Source organism: Protopterus annectens, chromosome 4.part0, assembly GCF_019279795.1.
Source record: "Protopterus annectens isolate FY-2018-M chromosome 4.part0, PAN1.0, whole genome shotgun sequence".
Classification (NCBI taxonomy): Eukaryota; Metazoa; Chordata; order Ceratodontiformes; family Protopteridae; genus Protopterus; species Protopterus annectens.
The window spans coordinates 167,804,992-167,823,422 of record NC_056733.1 but is presented as its reverse complement, the minus strand read 5'-3'; the positions used below and the strand labels follow the sequence as shown (position 1 = coordinate 167,823,422).

The 18,431-nt window shown below is 39.0% G+C and overlaps 1 protein-coding gene across 3 annotated transcripts in view; it reads left to right on the top strand.

Annotated features, from left to right (window-relative positions):
• Positions 1–18,431, top strand: part of LOC122799227 (myosin heavy chain, skeletal muscle, adult-like) — a 446,467-nt gene that overhangs the window by 290,931 nt on the left and 137,105 nt on the right. For all 3 annotated transcript variants that reach the window (XM_044068147.1, XM_044068148.1, XM_044068149.1), the window contains 2 exons: positions 2,163–2,261; positions 2,356–2,459. In XM_044068147.1, coding sequence (XP_043924082.1) covers positions 2,163–2,261; positions 2,356–2,459 — 203 coding nt within the window. The remainder of the gene's footprint in view (positions 1–2,162; positions 2,262–2,355; positions 2,460–18,431) is intronic.

Sequence of the window (18,431 nt, the reverse complement as noted above, 5' to 3'; positions counted from 1 at the left end):
TGGCTATTTCTTCCCACACTATTTACTTCCCTGGACCCCTGTCTATAGGTTCATAGACCTCAGACACAGGTCCAGTATGAGGAAGGGGAGGTTCCATAGAGATAAGTGCCAAGGATCTCCTAGGAATGAAGAGAACCCGCTCCACAATGGATCTTCTAGGAATGAAGAACCCTCTCCACAACCTTGAAAGCAGAAGGGCTCGGAACCACCTGGAACTGTCCCACCAGGGCTGTGACTACTGGAGCAGACACCCACTGGGAGTACGGGCCTCCTGCTCCAAGGGGGAAATTGGAGCCAAGCTGTCGAAGGCCGAGGCACTGAGGGGAAGAGACAGCTCCGAAAGCTTTGGAGTTGAGGTCACCCCCCCCCCCCCAGAATCAACCTCAATGCTATGGCTTTGAGACATGCTTGGATCCAAAGAGATTGAAGCTGAGCAGTCAGGGAGAAAGTCAGAGGCAAAGCGGAACTCTCTATCGGCTCCAAAACCCTGGCACTGGGACCCAATGGAACCGACAACTCTGAAACCAAGGGTTGAATTGGAGAAGGAGTTACTGGTTGGAATGTGGAAACCCTCATGTATCCAGATGCAGATAGAGCAGACACAAGCCTCATCTGAATCTGTGTCTTGAGAAATTGCCTCATGAGCTTACCAACATCCTTGGAGGTCAGACTGCAGGAAGACCCAGAAGAAGTGGTGGAAGGAGGTTTGGAGACTCTCTGAGGGAAACAAGATGGAGATATCCTTGCATATGTAGGCAGAGTTGAGCCCGGCATCAAAATTGTAGGAGCTGATGCCTCGGGAGCACCATTTGGCCCCGGAGCAGCATTGGATGACCGGGGTGGAGGAGAGGCAGTGGCCACCAAACTCAGAGCCAAACGAGTTGGTTCCGGAGACTTCACCCTTTTCTTAGGCAGTTCAGGGGAAGATCACACAGTAGAGGGTCTGCTGGAATTCAGCGACTCCCTGGGCATTTTAAGAGAGGATTGAACCCCTGATGTAGAAGGCATCCCCGAGGTGGAGGAAGGGGGAAGCAAACCTTTTAAAATCAGTTTGCTCCTGTGATCTGTCAGAGCCCAAGGATGAAAAGCCCTACAAATATCCCAAGGGGCATCCAAATGTTAGGTCACAAGCAGTATATTCACTCCCTGTGGGTTTCGGATAGAGGAATCTTCTGCCCACATGAAGTGCACTTTTTAAAACCTAAAGGATTTTGAGCAGCCATAACAGCAATGCAAGGGAAAAAAAGGAAGAGAAAGGAGAGAAAACTTTCTTTTTTAATAGAAAATTACCTGATAGATAGGAATGCAAAGACTAGATAGAGAAAACCAGAGAGTTAGATAAAAAAGCAAAAGGATAGGGAAAAACCAGCAAAAAACTTACAATTCACTAGCAGAAGCTCAAGAGTGAGGAACGTGAGGAACTCTATGCAAATTTAAAGCACGTCAAATGAGATCTGAGGTATTGTGGGGGAGCAGGGCATTATGGGTAGGGAGAAGGACCTTAAGTCAGGAGTCTCAAGCTGGAAGAAGGTAGCCTGTCCGTTCCAAGCACCGGAAGAGTAACCCACAGGTTAATGAAATGAAGTGGACAACATCAGATCCTAATATTCTAGCAACTTTTAATTATATAAGAGCTATATATTCTTTGCCTGTGCCCTTATTCCTGAGTTAAGATGTTGAGAGCTGTAACTAACCCATTTTAGAAGGTATGAAGCAAATATGTGAGCAAAATGAGAAACATCCTTGAAAATTAGGATCAGCTGAGACATATGCTTTCATTACCTAATTTTGTATTTATGTGTGTATGTACATGTACATGTGTTCAAGAGTGTATTTATATTTGTCTGTGATGTGTGTGAGTGTGTGTGTGTGTGTGTGTGTGTGTGTGTGTGTGTGTGTGTGTGTGTGTGTGTGTATGTGTATGAGTGTGTCTGTGAGTCTGTCTGTAGAGCAGCCTTTTAGTAACAAAATCTTCCTAGTAAAATGCAAGTAGTTTTGAATATACCATATTTTATAAGCAGCATAAACACCATTCATAGTGTTGTTTTAATGGTACCACTCTCAGGTATATGTCATACTTAATGCCATCTGTTTTATTATATTTGTAGGAAGGTTAGTATTACCATCTTAACTGATTGATTATACATTTCCATATTTTACAGATTTACTTGAAAAATCTAGGGTAACCTTCCAGTTAAAATGTGAAAGAAGTTTTCACATTTTTTACCAGATTATGTCTAACAAGATACCATCACTGATCGGTGAGAACTGCTTGACTGTTTTTCTGTATACTATAAATTATCAGTCAGTAGGAATCGGGCACATATAGTGATTATGTTTTTTTAAATTATTCAGAGAAGCTTCTTATCACGACCAATCCTCATGATTACCCGTATATCAGCCAAGGAGATATTTCAGTTCCAGGTGTCGATGATGCTGCAGAATTGATGGCCACAGATGTAAGTAACAGTTACAACAAAACTGTAGGATGAATGAATAAATCACAATTTATTATTTTAATTTCTTGATAATATGTATTACTGATATCTGATATAACTGTAGTATATTCCTCTGCACCAAAGTGGTACATTAACTAACATTGTGAATTAAAACCTGAGCAGCTAAAAGGAAATTGCACTCTTATAAGTAATATTATAATCATGGGAAGGAATGTTAATATCATCTTCTGTCAATGGGTGCTTTCATGCAGTATCAATGTTGTAAAGAACACTGTCGTCCATTGCCCTCATATTGCCTCTATTGGGTGGCCTGGTAACACTGTGGTTAGCAGTGCTTAGATCAGCTCATTGGTACAGTGTTCAGCCATAGACTCCAGATGATGTCTAGACTGCATTCTCATGTTCTTCCTATGACTGTTAGTTTTCAGTAAGTACTCTTGAGTTTCTGCAAAGTCATGCTGCTTACATGGTCAGTGCAGCAGAACGGGGTAACAATTTGCTGAACTGTGAAGACCGACAGAGTGTAAACACAGTAATGCAAACAGGTGAGGAGAAGAAATTATTATAGAAGAAGTGTGAAGTGAAACTGAGGATGACATTCAGTAAACACAGAACAAGTGGAAAAAGAAAACAATAAACCACATGGGCGATAGATGTGGACCTTGGCAGTCAGTATTTTCTGTAAGGCTCCGCAATGCCTACTGCTGTACAGACTACATGAGATATAAGGAAAGGAGGAAGATATTCCACACGGCAGTAAGCACTGAAGAGTTACACCAAAAATATCGAGAAAGAAGCATAACTTGTAGCACACAAAAGTGGAGAGAAAGCAGGCATATGAGACCAGGAAGCAGAGGAGGTGTACAGATGCAATGTGCACATACCTTGTAGTAATGTCAGACTGCCAAAAATCTCATCAGCGAGTTTAATTCAAATGATAAGCAGGAAAAACAAAGCCAAACATAAACATTACACCAGCACATATTTTGATACATACAATGAGACCTAGCCATACAGTCCTCCAGTAGGTAAAAAAAATAACAGGCCATAGGTGAGGTAAAGCAGTAGGACTTATATAGTGTACATATATTTCTTGTGTTATTAGTTTTTTTAATGTTTCCTTTTTGTATTGTACTGTTTGTTTTGTGTGTTTGATTGGATGTATTGCTGTTAATATCTGAAAATTCAAATAAAGAGATTTTGGAAAAAAAAAAAAAAAAAAAGGGAAGCCCCACACAGTCAGAGCAGTGCATAAATGTCCCAAAGTATAATTACATGGAGGAAACCATAATATAGATTAACAAATGCAGACCCAGAAAGTAAAGAACCATAATCCAAAATATGTTGGACGTCCCACAGATGCAGCATTGTAGAAATGACACGCATCATAACACAGCAAAGCTCCGCCTTCGCAGTATAGACAAGTCTCCAAGATCATTCCAATCCAAATGGGAAAGGCATGACAGCTTCATCATACAACCTCGTATACATGTGCTTTGTACCAAGTACATGCACAGGCACTAACTCCAACACTTTTATAGTGTGATTCTGTGATTTCCTTCTAAGTACATTTCATTCTGAGTCAAGGTTTCTTTCACCCATTGTAGTTCAGCCTCCATTTGTATCTGAGTGTCCTTTATGATTCAAACTCTTTGTCTATTTTGCTTTGCAGTTGTTTAAGTTCAGCTATCAGTTCTTTTTGACCTTTTAGAAAATTATCCACACAGTTTCTGTGTTCTGTGATTGTGCTTCAGTGCGTATGAACTTTTCAAACACCATTTGGTTTAATTTCTGTCATTTCTATGCAACAACACCTGTGTAGACTGCTTAGTTTTACATATAAGAGGTTTAGTCTGTTTAAAACTCTGCTTCCTCTGTTATCACAGAATAAAGCATCTTACCACCCAGTAAACCAAATCCAAGATAGTTTAATTTGTCTTAAATTCTGCAATTTCAAAATATTGCTCAGAATTTCATTTTGCATTTCTGTAATGTTCCCTTTTGGTGACCTTTGTAATAACTCTATGTGTGTTTCAGTTTGGCCTATTTTTGTCCTTATCACTTGAAGAACTACATCGCTATATGGATTCCAGATCAACTTTTCTTTTACCTCTGAAAATCAAGAAACATATTTTTGTTCTGTTTCCAAAGTTATAAATGCAATTATTTATGATACATTTAGTCTTTCAACTACACTACTTAGTGAATTTGTTTGTGTTTGCTATGAAAAAAACATGAAAATTTACAAATGGCCTGAGATTTTAGGATAATAAACAAATTCCCTAAGTTTGCTTTAAGATCAGCAGATAATAATTATTTTGTATCTGAAACACATTAATATTATATAAAACAATAGAAACAACTCATATTATACACGTTAACTTCCATTTTGTCAAAAATTTTATTCCAGCCCCTTGTACTAGATGTGGGTACGGGTTGTCCTGCAAAATGTCATGTTTCTGCAAGACATCTCTTAGTATGGGCAGTTGAAAAGGTGGTAGCCCAATCTGAGTTATGAGAAAGTGTTTTAAACATAGTGGTGTCTAAGTAAAATTATGCCTCACAGAGAAAGCGTTTATATTACGTGATCGAACAGTGAAATGTTCAAACACGTAATAATCGACCTCTAAATGTCAAAACGCTGTAATGACGCACGGCAGAAAAACCCATAAAAACAACCAAACAAACCATAAAAATGCTCTAAGCAGGGGGACAGGCCCCACTGCACCCTCCACGTGGGGGGCTGCGCATCCCACACCCCCGCTACTTAAATATACTAACTCCAAGATCGCACTACAGTGCAGACAATGGAAAACTTCCATGTCCGCACTGTACGGAGATCTCCATTGAACCATTCGACATTGTGACAGTTCGATATTTAGGGGTCGATTATTATGTGTTCGAACATTTCACTGTTCAGTCATGTAATATAGACCCCAGAAAAATGGGGATAAGTCACATGGGGCTGTGAAGTTGGGAAAGGTTGTTGCTAAACAGAAGAAAGAGCTTCAATTAACAAAAGAAATACGGCCTTTTATGCAGATCCTGGTATTCTGTCTAAAAATTTAAGGTACTCTTTGATAGATGTTTCTGGTGTGGAAAATGAGTCCACAGTAGAAGTAAATTAGTTGTGAGGAACATATGGCTTAATGTAAAATTAAAGAAAACGAGGCCACAGCAGCAGTGGATAAGTTATGTGAGGAGGACATGACTCGATGCAAAGATAAAGAAATGCAATGTGTGGAAAGGGAGGCCTTAGCAACAGCAGTGGATGAGTTTTGGGAAGAAGACATGACTTGATGCAAAGTTAATAAAATCCATGATGTGGAAAGGGAGACCACAGCAGAAGCAGATGAGTTGTGTGAAGAGAACATGACTTGATGCAAAGTTAATGCAATGCATGGTGTGGAAAAGGAGACCACAGCAGCAGTGGATGAGTTAAATGAAGAGGACATGACAGGATGCAAAGATAATGAAATGGAAGATGTGGAAAGGGAGACCACACCAGAAATGGATGAGTTACGTGAAGAGGACATGACTAGATACAAGGATAAAGAAATGCATGATGTGGAAAGGGAGACCACAGCAAAAGTAAATAAGCTGTATGAGGGACATATAACTCATTATAAAACCCAAGTGGTAATCTGTTTGAAACAAAGAGGAAACAAAAGTTCAGTGGAAAACCTTTGTTGCAAAGCTCAAAATGTTAAAGAACACCAGAGATAAAAAAAGCAAAGATTTGTTAATGCAAATGAAAGGGCATAACAATATAATGTAAGTAACAATATGAAGTGTATTCTATTTCAAAATCCAAGTCTCTTAAAACGATCTGAGGATTACGTCTAACAACTACAGGAAACAGATGAAACAAGGCAAACTAAACTAAAGAATGCAATAAAACAAAGGCATTGAGAAAGTGTAGCACCTCAGGCACTCTAGAAAAGTGAAAGTATTGCTTAGAAATAAACTGCATATAATAAAACCAAGCAGAAAGTCTATGTGGTTGTCATGAAAATATTCTGCATTGGTTTGTGAAAGAGGAAAAAGCTCCTTTAAGTAAAGGTGTAATGCAAACAAAGGAGGAAATGGTCCTTTTGAAATTTGCATTAACAAGGAAAGATGTTTGCCAGATATTATTGTAAAAAGAAAGTGTACATTGGTTGTTTGGACTATACCACAGATGAACAAAACTTAGTTTGTTTGTCTAAAGTGGGAAACTTCTGAAAACCAAGATAAAGAAACTCTACAATCTTGGAAATTTAGTTTTGTAATATTTTAACATCCAGGTAGTACCACAAATGCCAAGGCAGCTCATAATGGACTGTGGCTGGATGACAGACAGATCCACGTAGCTATGGTGCTCTTATCCTGGGGTGCCCCTGGAAAACAATAATCTGGCCATACCTAGATAACATTGTCAAATCAGTCGACCATCCATGCTGCGAGATAGCAAGGTAATGGTCCAGCTCATGTCTCCAGGTCTGAGGTGTGAATATTATGTGGTAGTGGAGCTGGAAGATCTGTCGGTCAATAAAATTTTTATTTTATTTATTTATTTTATTTTACATTTGTTGACCGGGCTAGTCTAATTGGATACATGTCCATTTTCAGTAGAGGCCCAGGGAGAAAAGCTCCAAGACACATACACAAATACAATATAGTATGTTGCAACAGTCCAAGCGTGTAACAGCTGTTGTTAATAAAAAATACAATACTCATAGTGAGCATAAGACAAAACAGTAAAAGGTAATGTGCAAGAGATGTTACTATATGCATATATACATATTTTTAAATTGCAATAACATGGTCTTTGGTTCATTAAGGATAAGTCTATAAAGATGAAGAGTATTGAAACTAGTGTATAGAGAGAAAGTTAGTCAGGGTTAGTACAGGGGCATAACTAATGTGTACTGAGAAATAGTTTAAGATTCTGTTTAAAAAGTGTCAATGAAGACAGAGATATGAGATCAGTGGGTAGAAGATTCCAGTGCTTTCCAACAGTATTAGAGAACAGAGAGTCTCCTGCTAAGTTGTTGGATCTGCTGATGTTGATAAGCGGTTTGTTTGAGGAGCGTACATTTTTAAGATTGTTGTATGGGGTAATGAGGCTAGAGAGTATTGGAGTGTTGGTGTGTTGATACAGGGTCTTATGGGCTATGACAAGCTGGTGAAATTGAAGCTGGTTTAGGAACTCTAGCATCCTAGCTGCTTTAGATTAAGACAGTGATGAGTTCTAAAATGAGAGCCAGTGGCAAATCTAGCAATATTATTGTAGGAGATTGCCAGTTTGTTGAGGTTGTTTTTAGAAAGATTAGTGTATATAGGTGAAGCATAGAGTAGGGTAGAGATTAAGTGAGTTCTGGCTATGGCGGTCCTGGCTACTGGTGTAAGAAAGGGTTTGATTCTATAGAGGGACCCCAATTTCTTGTTGACTGTTTTTATTGTGCTGTTTCTATGAGTATCAAAGGTAAGGTTGTTATCTATTGTTATTCCTAAGAGTTTAGTGGTTGAGTCGGGAGATATGATAGTGCCATTATTAGATACGAGTGTGAAATTTATTGGTGTGTATTTTTGGGTTGGAGTGAAAAGTAAAAGTTTCATTTTTTTGGGATTTAGGAGGAGGCAGCGGTTTAAAAAAACATTGTTCTACTGTACTGAATGCTTTTTGGGTAAGGGACTGTAGTTCAGTTGGAGAAATGGCTGAACAAATTATTGTGGACTCATCTGCATATTGAATACACATGGTGTCAGGAATTGCTGATTGAAGGTCATTAATAAAAATGGAAAATAGGAGCGGGCCTAATATGGAGCCCTGAGGAGCACCTAGGGAAATAGGGAGGTATGTAGATAGATTATTATCCCATAGCACAGCCTGTTGCCTATAGTCTAAGTAAGATTTGAACCAATTTATGGCTAGAGGTTCAAGTGAGAGGGATTTCAGTATATTTAAAAGGAGCTGGTGATTAACCATGTTGAAAGCTTTAAATAAATCAATAAAGACTGCAGAGGAGAGAATATTGTTGTTACAGTTTTTGTTAATGCAGTCTGTGAAGGATAGCAGGGTAGCGGTAGTACTGTGGAAAGATCTAAATCCATGTTGACAATTGGCAAGTAAGTTATTTTGGAGTAGGTGGTTAAGTAGTTGCTTATGGATGCATTTCTCCATTATTTTTGCTAGATCAGATAGTAGAGCTATAGGACGATAGTTAGAAAAGTCGTTAGAATTCCCACCTTTATGTAGTGGGATGATGTGAGAAATTTTCCAGATAGATGGGATAGTTCCTTCACTTATGGTTATGTTAACCAGAATGGAAATGGGATAGGCTATGGCTTTAGCTCCTTTTTGCAGATATTCTGCTGGAAGTTTGCCAGCTGAGGGGGTGGCAAGTTTTAGTTTTTGGAAAAGGGAGCAAATAAAGGAAATTGAAACTGGTTTTAACTGAAATGATGGAGGTGGGCTTGTAGTAGATGTAGGCAGATTGAGGTATCTGGAAATAGTTGACTAGCAAGAGTTTGGATGGCGTCTGTGAAGAAAGAATTGAAGGCATTAGCTGTATGTGTGGGATTCTCAGGGTTAGAGCTATGTGGGTTAGGTGTTATAGATTGACCTAGGTATAGTAGTTTGTTAATGCTAGTCCAGAACTTTTGTGGTTTCTTATGGTAAGTTTGTTGTAGATGGAAGTAAAAGTTCTTTTTATCTAAGAGAATGGCTTTTTTAGTATTATTTCTAAGTTTTCTAAAGGTTTGGTGGTCTGTAGGATTTTTAGTAGTACGCCATTTTGCCCAGGATTTGTTTCTAAGAAGGATTTTTTACCTTGTAGCTTTTGAGAGCCAAGGGGCAAGTTTAGCTTTATTTCTAACAGAGTGAGTTGGGGTGTGATGGTTGAAGATGGCTAAGAATGTGGAATTAAAGTATTCCACTGCTTCATTTAGTGGGAGGGATTTTAGAGGTGGCCAATTACACTGCTTGAGTTCTGTTTAGAAAATTTCAGGGTTAAAATGCTTTTTGGTGCGTATTATCCTGAAATTGTTTGGGTAAGTTAGGCTGGCTTTGTGTCTGATAATAAAAGTTAGTGAGTGGTCACTTAGATCATCTGGGAGGGTTCCTACTTGGTATGTTTGATGAGGAGTATTAGTAAGAATCCAGTCTAAGGTACTTTCTTTGTTATTGGGTTTATTAATTCTGGTTGGGGAGTTAATAGTTTGTGAGAAGCCATATAGGTTAATATGGGTGGTAGGGTGTACAGTACTGCAGGACTTCCAGTCAATATTAAAGTCTCGTAGGACTATGGTTTCTTGTGGGAGATTAATAGAAAGCCAGTTAAGGATATTTTCAAGGGTTGTAATTTTATTTCCTGGGGGAAGGTAGATGTAAATGATGTATATAGATTTACTTGAGTTGATCTGAAATTTAGAAATGAGGATTTCAGCATTATTGTCAGAAGGTGGTCTAAGGTTTGTAGTGCTAACTTGAAGCTCTGATTTATAGAGGATTGCTACCCCACCTCCCTTTTTGGCTGTGCGGTCTAGTCTAAGGATATTGTAACCAGGTGGGGTGACTTCATTGTATTTAATTGTGGGTTTTAGCCATGTTTCAGATAGACATAAGATGTCAAATAGGTGAACATCTAGGAGAGCGTAGAGGTGGGCAGTTTTATTGTTAATGCTACGTATATTGAGATGTGCTATATAGAGTGAGTTAGAAAGTTCAGTAGGGGCATGGGTACTGGAGTTGTCAGGGTTGCACTGTTCAGTGGCAAGGGTATTGATAGGGGCAGGGTTAGGATGAATGTCCCCATCTATTAAGGAGTGGAGGTGCATTCTATTTATAGGGTAATGAAGGTTACAAAAATAGTTCAGTGATTTTTTAATATTTAGCTTGGTATATTTAATGTGAGATAGTCTATGATATTTAGCTTGTAGGTAGCAGGGTTTGGATGTGATGTTTATGTAGTTTTGAAAGATAGCTAGTATTGGTGTAGAAGTGTGTTTGGAGGGGAAGAGAAGGGTGGGGTATAATGGTTGTTCATAGGAGGTTAGCAGATAGGCAATAGTTAGAGTAGGAAAGAGTGAGACCAAGAGTAATAGTTTTGTTTGGTGTGGGATGGGTAATATAGCCATTATATTAGATTTATAGAGTGGAAGAAACATGGGAGGTAAGTATGTGTGAACAGGTAAGGAGATATATCAACAGGAGTGGTGACGTAACATGGAGGGATGGGAGGTCAGGTAATAGGTGAGGTGTTGAGACAAGGAGGGGTAGGAGTGTTAATGATTCGAAGTGTTAGATTGGAACAGATATGATGGGGTGTGGCTTTAGAGGAATAAATGTAGGAGTACTGGGGGCGGGTGGAAATTGGGGAGCAGGGTAGGGGAGCGGAGTGAGCCCGAGAGCAGGTAGAGACAAGTGAGTGTAATAGGAGAACAATCAGTGGAATGCTGACTGATAAGGTAAGTTAAGTTAAGGTAGTTGAAAAATGAATAAGAAGTAGAGTGGAAGGTTTCCAAGGAGGATAGTGGGAGACTACAGTAAAACAAGAGGTGTAAGAAAGAACAATAGTAACAAGGTGAGGACAGTAGTCTGTAAAAAAGTATTTCCTGGGAATTTGGGGTAGTTGAAAGATAGGGACTAGATAAGGAACTGGTATTACAACAGTAGTATTTTCAGGGGAAGGCTGGTCTAGGGCTGAAAAAGGACGCTCAGTTCGGCTAGGGAAGGTAGTGAAAGGCAGACAGGGGCTGTATTAAACTATAGGTTACAGAGGGGGTATGGCTGCTGGCTGACCAGGCTGAGAAGCTTTTTCTTACATAAATGAGGAACACGCATACTATAAATAAGCTTTACAGCAAGTATGAGGAACACACATACTTTCTTTCTTCCTTTCGTAGAAGAGCACAGGGGAACACTTATAGAGTGATGAGACAGCTGATAAGATGGGAAGGGTCCTTTGTTGCTAGGAGGGTTCTTAAGCTTGTTGGAGCGTAGGCCAGCTGGAGTGCTGAGAGCAGTCAGAAAAGAGCAAGACAGCAAGCAAAGAGAGAGAGAAGAAACAAAAACCTTAGTAAGGTAGTTGAGTCACAAATGCCCAAACATATCCATAAACTTCCACAATTATACATGCATGCATCTATTAAACAGTTATAGAACAATATTAGATACTATGGGATAATTGACAATTACTTTGGTCTGAATCTATTATCAGTACATTTGTATAGCCAGAGCATGGTTAAATAACACACTGAATGTTACTGTCCCACATACAACTGCAGCTAAAATACATCTCTCTCTTCACTGGTATATGTAAACAGAAAAGACACTGTGCTAGAGCTGGCAAAATATAACAGTCATAAGTACAAGTACTATTAAAGCAGTTACTGTTGGATCATAAACATGATTATCACTTTTTGCTGAAGCAAAAACTGAAGAAAAGCCAAACCCCATGTACTGTCCCTAACCCTGCCCCTCTCCACTTTTCTCCTCCTACTCCACCTACTACTACGCCCATTTTGTGATATAAACAGGGACAACAGTGGGAAGTGGGACATCTTGTTTTGCTAGTCTCAGGACTGATTGCATTGCAATAATGTTTTTCTTAAGAAATGTCAGTCCCAAGGAGGCATTTTAACAAACTCTGGCAATCACTTTCTGTTATTAAACAGAATACCAGAGTATGTACAATATTTTCTGGACTACCACACAATCATTCTTATTTCCAAATAGTCTGGAAAAAATAACTAGATAGGAAAAAACCTTAGCCATAGATAGAGCCACAAAGAATTGGGAAGGCCTGATATATACTAACACACCATACAACCAAAGTAAAGTATAAAAATAATCAACAACTTGTAGTTGAATAAATCCTCTTGTTTTATTACAAAACACTCTAGCGCCTCGGCTAATGTTTAGCCTTTATGGAGTCTAACTATATATATATATATATATATATATATATATATATATATATATATATATATATATATATACTAACACAGTCTGTAGATGATAGCAAAGTAACCATGAGAAAAAGAATTCTTCTGTAAAAAGGGAATCGAAGCTGGAAACAGCAGAGACATTTTCTCCTCTCTGTAGAGGATTTACAAAAGGATGCATCCAAAAGCCTGGTCCACTGGAGCTTTGAAGACAGGAAACTGATACACAGCAAGGGCCTTTTGAAGAGAATTAACCAGGTGTGAGTCTAATATTCTGGCAGGGGCCTATTCGAGGGGGGGGGGGGATTCCATAGTCTTAGAGAGTACCAGAGAGGCCAGGAGAGCTTGAGAGAAACAAGTCCACATACATAAGCTAGGAGGACCTGTACATTGCATGTAAATGAGACTGAAGAGAGCTCTGAGTTATTGAAGTTTAGTGAACTACTGATGTTGTACATTTTCTGGAAGCATTTCGTAGTGTTGCCAAATCTGTATATTGATGTGTCAAGTTGACTTCTGTGAAGGCATGATTTTATTTATAAATGCAACCTTTGTGTGTTCTGTGAAAGAAAAAGATCTTTGCAATGAAGTTAAAGTAATGAAAAGTAAACATAGATGCTATTTGAGTAAAACTTTCTAAGGTGTGACTTAAGATACTTTGAGACATTAGTGTACACATGCACATGTGTGTGTGTGTGTGTGTGTGTGTGTGTGTGTGCGCACGTGTGTGTGTGTGTGTATATATATATATATATATATATATATATATATATATATATATATATATATATATATATATATATATATATATATATATATATATATATATACACATATATGTATGTATATCAATTCCCTTCACAAGCTTGAAGTTTCAAAACATTGAACTGTAAATGGTTGAGACCATAAGATCGAAGTTTTGAAACTTCGAACATTTTGAATGGAGGCTGCCGTACAGTGTGGAATGGGAAATTTACCATTTTCCTCATTGTAGTGCGATATTTGAGTTAGTATATTTATTTAGTAGGGGTGTGAGGGGTGCAAGGGGGAGGCTTGCCCCCCTTGCAAACTTTTTTTTTTGTTTTTTATTTTTTTTTATTAAAATTGCGAAGTTTCAAAACTTCGATCTTATGGTCTCAACCATTCGCAAATCAAAGTTTTGAAACTTTGAGCTTGCATACACACACACACACACACACATATATATATATATATATATATATATATATATATATATATATATATATATATATATACATATATATAAATATATATATATATATATATATATATATATATATATATATATGTATGTATATACACAGAGAGAGAGATTCACTTTATAATATCGAAATACTGAAAGGTCGAATTTCAGTATCTCAAGACCATAAAGTCGAATCTTGAAAATAGTGAAAGTGCATAATTGCGAATCTGACTAAGTCGAATTTGCAGTTATGGCTTTACGTTACGTGACGCGTAGTGTATTGTGTGGATGGTGTCCGGTGTAGTGTGTGGATTTAGGTGTAATTTAAGGTAAGTGAGTGTTTTGTAAGGGTTTTGGGTAGGTGTTTGAGTGTATGTGAGTGTGTTTGTATGTTGTACATGTGGGTTAGGGTAGGCAGGTAAAACTCTGACTGTTTAAGTGTTGGATGGTGGTGTTTATATCTGTGTGATGTGTGTGTGTGTGTGTGTGTGTGTGTGTGTGTGTGTGTGTGTGTGTGTGTGTGTGTGTGTGTGTGTGTGTGTGTGTGTGTGTAGGACTGTAGAATGTCTGGGTGTGAGCTTACTGTCTTTTTCTGTTTGTGTGATCTTGGAGTTAGTACTGGGGGTGTGGGGGGGCTTGCCCCCCTTGCTTATATGTAGTGCAGGTTTGTTGATTTGTGTTTATGTGTTTGTGTGTGTTTTGTTTGTTTATTTTGTTGTAGTGTGGGTAGGATAGTGTATGTGTTGTGTGGTGTATGGTGTGTTTATGTTCGCGATTTTGTGTTTCACGGTTTTGGGATTTCGGGATTTCAAGCATTCGACTTTATGGTCACGAGATACTGAAATTCAAGATTTCAGTATTTCGAGATTATAAAGTGGAACCATATATAAATATATATATATATATATATATATATATATATATATATATATATATATACACACACACACACACACACACACACACACACACACACACACACACATATATAGCTTGTAAAGTAAATCCATATATATAAATATATATATATATATATATATATATATATATATATATAAACACTTAAGTCCACCCAAAGTATAAATAGTCTTGTGTAGTACAAACTCTTTTTTTGACATCCATATGCAAGTGTTGCTCATCTTTACCCCAAATGTAGTATTTGCCTTGGATTCCTCCTTTCCGTCAACTTAGAAAATGGTTCTTCTTCCTCTGCTTACCCTTCTACAGGGATGTTGTGTAGTGTGTCCTGATACCATATGCCTATGTGTGGACATTTTACTGCATGTTTGATCTCATCATGGAGGGCACCATCCTTCTTCTTAGGGGTGGAAACATAGCATCCAGCTCTTCTTTGGCATGTAGACTTTTTTATTTAATGCATGCAATTCATTTTCATTCTCTTGGAAGGACTCCTCACATTACTTTATACTTGCAATTTTCACCTTTGTGGCCTTGCTCTATGCTATCTATGAACAAGATCTCTGCTGAACTTTCTCCTTCTTTTCAGCTTCTTTCTGTTTCATCACTTTGATCACTTCTTTGTTCTCCGTTTCTGGAAGGTAGGACAACTTTAGTTCACAGCCTCGGGAATCTGACTCATGATTCTTCTGCTGCACTTCTTTCTTTTGTGGATGCATCACTGCTTCCCTATGTACCCAGTTCTTCATGATCACTTCAGGGAAGCTTCAGAAATTTCTCTTACACTGTCCTAAGAATGTTGTTTTTTTTTTTTCACTTGCTAATTTCATTACTAGAATTTTCTTACAGAAGATTATGTAGCAAGAAGCTTCACTCTGAGCCCTGGCAAAGATTTCATGTAATGATACTGCTTGGGTAATACATTTACTTACTGGGTCATTTCAGATGCAATGAATTTTCCATCCATTTAACATCACACTGGCACATGTTAATGCCTCTCTGAGCGCAGTATAAATACAATGGTTTCTCTATCAGAGAAAGAGTAAAGTACAGATACAGTTGTGTAAACTTACCATAAATGTAGATGTTCGAGTGTATTCACTGTTGCAGTCATTACATTTGGGTTATCTGCTTGCAGTAGCCCTCAGTCAATCTGATTATCAAAGTTTTGGGTCCTACGTCGGTTGCTGTCTCATCTTCCGTGACGTCAGGTAGTCAGGGGTATAAAGCATGCAGCCGATGCCATTACATCAGTTTTTCTTCCTCCAGATGTCAGGTGCCCCCTTAATGGGAAGCAATTATATATATATATATATATATATATATATATATATATATATATATATATATACATATATATATACATACAATGTTATGCCTCCAACAAAAAAGCAAATACACCAAAAAGCTTTTAAGTATAGTAAATGAGAATAGAGGTATAGCCAAAAGAAGTCAGGGGGCTGGAGGGAGGGTAACCAGGACTGTAACAGTGAATACACTCGAACATCTACATTTATGGTAAGTGTACACAACTGTACTATGTTCTTCGTGTTTCACTGTTGCAGTCATCACATTTGGGTAGATTCCCAAAGATAAGGATGGGAGGAGGAATTTAGATAGCATTAGGACCAGCTATAAGGGTCTGCAAGACGGCAGTGGCAAAACCAGCTCTGGATTTCGAGAAAATTGGCACATGGCAATGCTTGGTGAAAGTATGTACAGAACTCCAGGTAGCAGCTTCTAGCATGTCTCTGGTAGGGACACCTCTGAGAAAGGCTGTAAAGGTAGATGCAGCCCTGGTTGAATGGGGTCTAATCCCCTGTGGGATAGGTTTTCCATGGTGCTTATAGCAGAAATGAATGCAATGGCCTATCCATTTAGAAATGGTTTGCTTTGAAACAGCCTTCCCCTCTGCCCCTTCAGCAAATGCCACCAGCAGTTGTTCAGATTTCCTTTGAGGTTTAGTCCTGTCCAAGTAAAATCTAAGTTGTCTGTGCACATCTAAGGAGTGCAGTATCTGTTCCCCTTTGTTCTGTGGATTAGAAAAGAAGGTTGGAAAAAGAATGGACTGATTAAGAGCCACACTGGATACCACCTTGGGCAAGAAGGAGGGACTGGTCATGAGGGACACCCTGTCCGCATGAAAGATGATGAAAGGCTCCACTGCCATAATGGCCTGTAATTCAGATACCCTTCATGCTGATGTGATTGTTAAAAGGAAAGCTGTTTTCCAAGAAAGGTATTTTAACTCTGCAGTTGCAGCTGGCTCACAAGGAGGAAGAGTGAGTTTTTCCAATACAAAATTAAGGTCCCAGGCTGGAGTTGGGGCTCTCCTGGGTGGTCTTAAGTTTTTGGCCCCTCTGAGGAACTGCTTGAGCAGTGGGTGAGAAAAGAGGGGTGGTTCTGTCTTGTAATGAGATGAAATGGCTGAGGTGTGAATTTTGATGGAAGAAATGGAAAGGCCCTCGTGAAGCATCTCAGTTAAGTATTGAAGGATCTGAGGTAAATTGGGTGCTGCTGTGGCCATTCTTTGAGTTTGGTTCCAGGCACAGAATCTTTTCCATTTTACAGCATAAGAGTTTCTAGTACTAGTCCTCCTTGCCTCCAAAATGACATCCAACACTTGTTTACTGAGGAATGGTAACAGAGAGAGGAGGTAATTAACCAGGCTGCCAGGTTCAGGGATTGAAGCTGGGGGTGCAGAATCTGGCTCTCCTGCTGAGACAGCAGGGTAGGGGTCTGAGGTAGGTGTCATGGGGCCAGCTGTGACACACTGCACAAGAGGGGGTACCAGTGCTGGCGTGGCCAGTCTGTTGCAATCAGTATCATCCTTGGTTTGTCCTGTTTGATCTTTAGTAGTACTTTGGAGAGGAGAGGCAGACGAGGAAAGGCATAATCTAATAGATTTTTCCAGCTGAAGGACAGAGTATCCACTTTCCAAGCTTGTTTGTGGGGAGTCCTTGTGCAGAATTTGTCCAATTGGTAATTCTGGGGGGAGGCAAACAGGTCTATATCTGGGATCCCCCATTTGTTGATCAACATGTTGAAAATCTTTGGTTCCATTTTCCACTCGTGTGGGTCCATGAGATTTCTGCTTAGTTCATTTGCCAGTGTATTTAGTTTTCTTGGCAGGAATTGAGCCTGTAGATGAACTTGGTAGCTCAAGGCTGTATTCCACAGAGCCATGGCTAGTCTGCAGAGGGGGTAAGAATGGGTACCACCCTGCTTGTTTATGGACCACATAACAGTGGTGTTGTCCATCTTTACCATTAATTGTCCTGGAAGAATGTGGTCCTTGAAGGCTGTCAGAGCATTCTGTAAAGCTAACATTTCTTTTTGATTGATATGCTGGTACATTTGACTTGGGTTCCATTTGCCCTGAATGCACTTCCCTGCCAGGTGAGTCCCCCATGCATAGTCTGATACGTCTGTTGTTAGGGTTTGGGCGGCAGGGGGGGTAGAATGAATGGTAGTCCCTTGTTTTGGTGGCAGGCCTCTGCCCACCAAAGGAATTCTAACTGTAGGAAAGATATGATAGGAATAATTGCTTTTAGATTCTGAGAATGTTGACACCATAGGCTTTTTAGATACCATTGTAGTTTCCTCATATGCAGTCTTGCATATGGAATTAGTAGAATGCACGAGGCCATGAACTCCAAGGCTTGCAGTATTTACCTTGCAGATAGCAGGGTTTTTGTGGCCACTAGTTTGAAGTAAGTTGTCAAACGAATTTGTTTCTCTGGCATGAGGAAACCATCTGGGTAGTTGTGTTCAACCTTGCTCCCAGAAATATAATTTGTTGACAGGGTATCAGATGTGATGTTTTTTCATTTATGGTGTACCCCAGACAAGTTAACACCTTTTGTACAAATGCCAGATGATTCAGAAGTATGTCCTGGCTTTCTGCCTGAATTAGACAA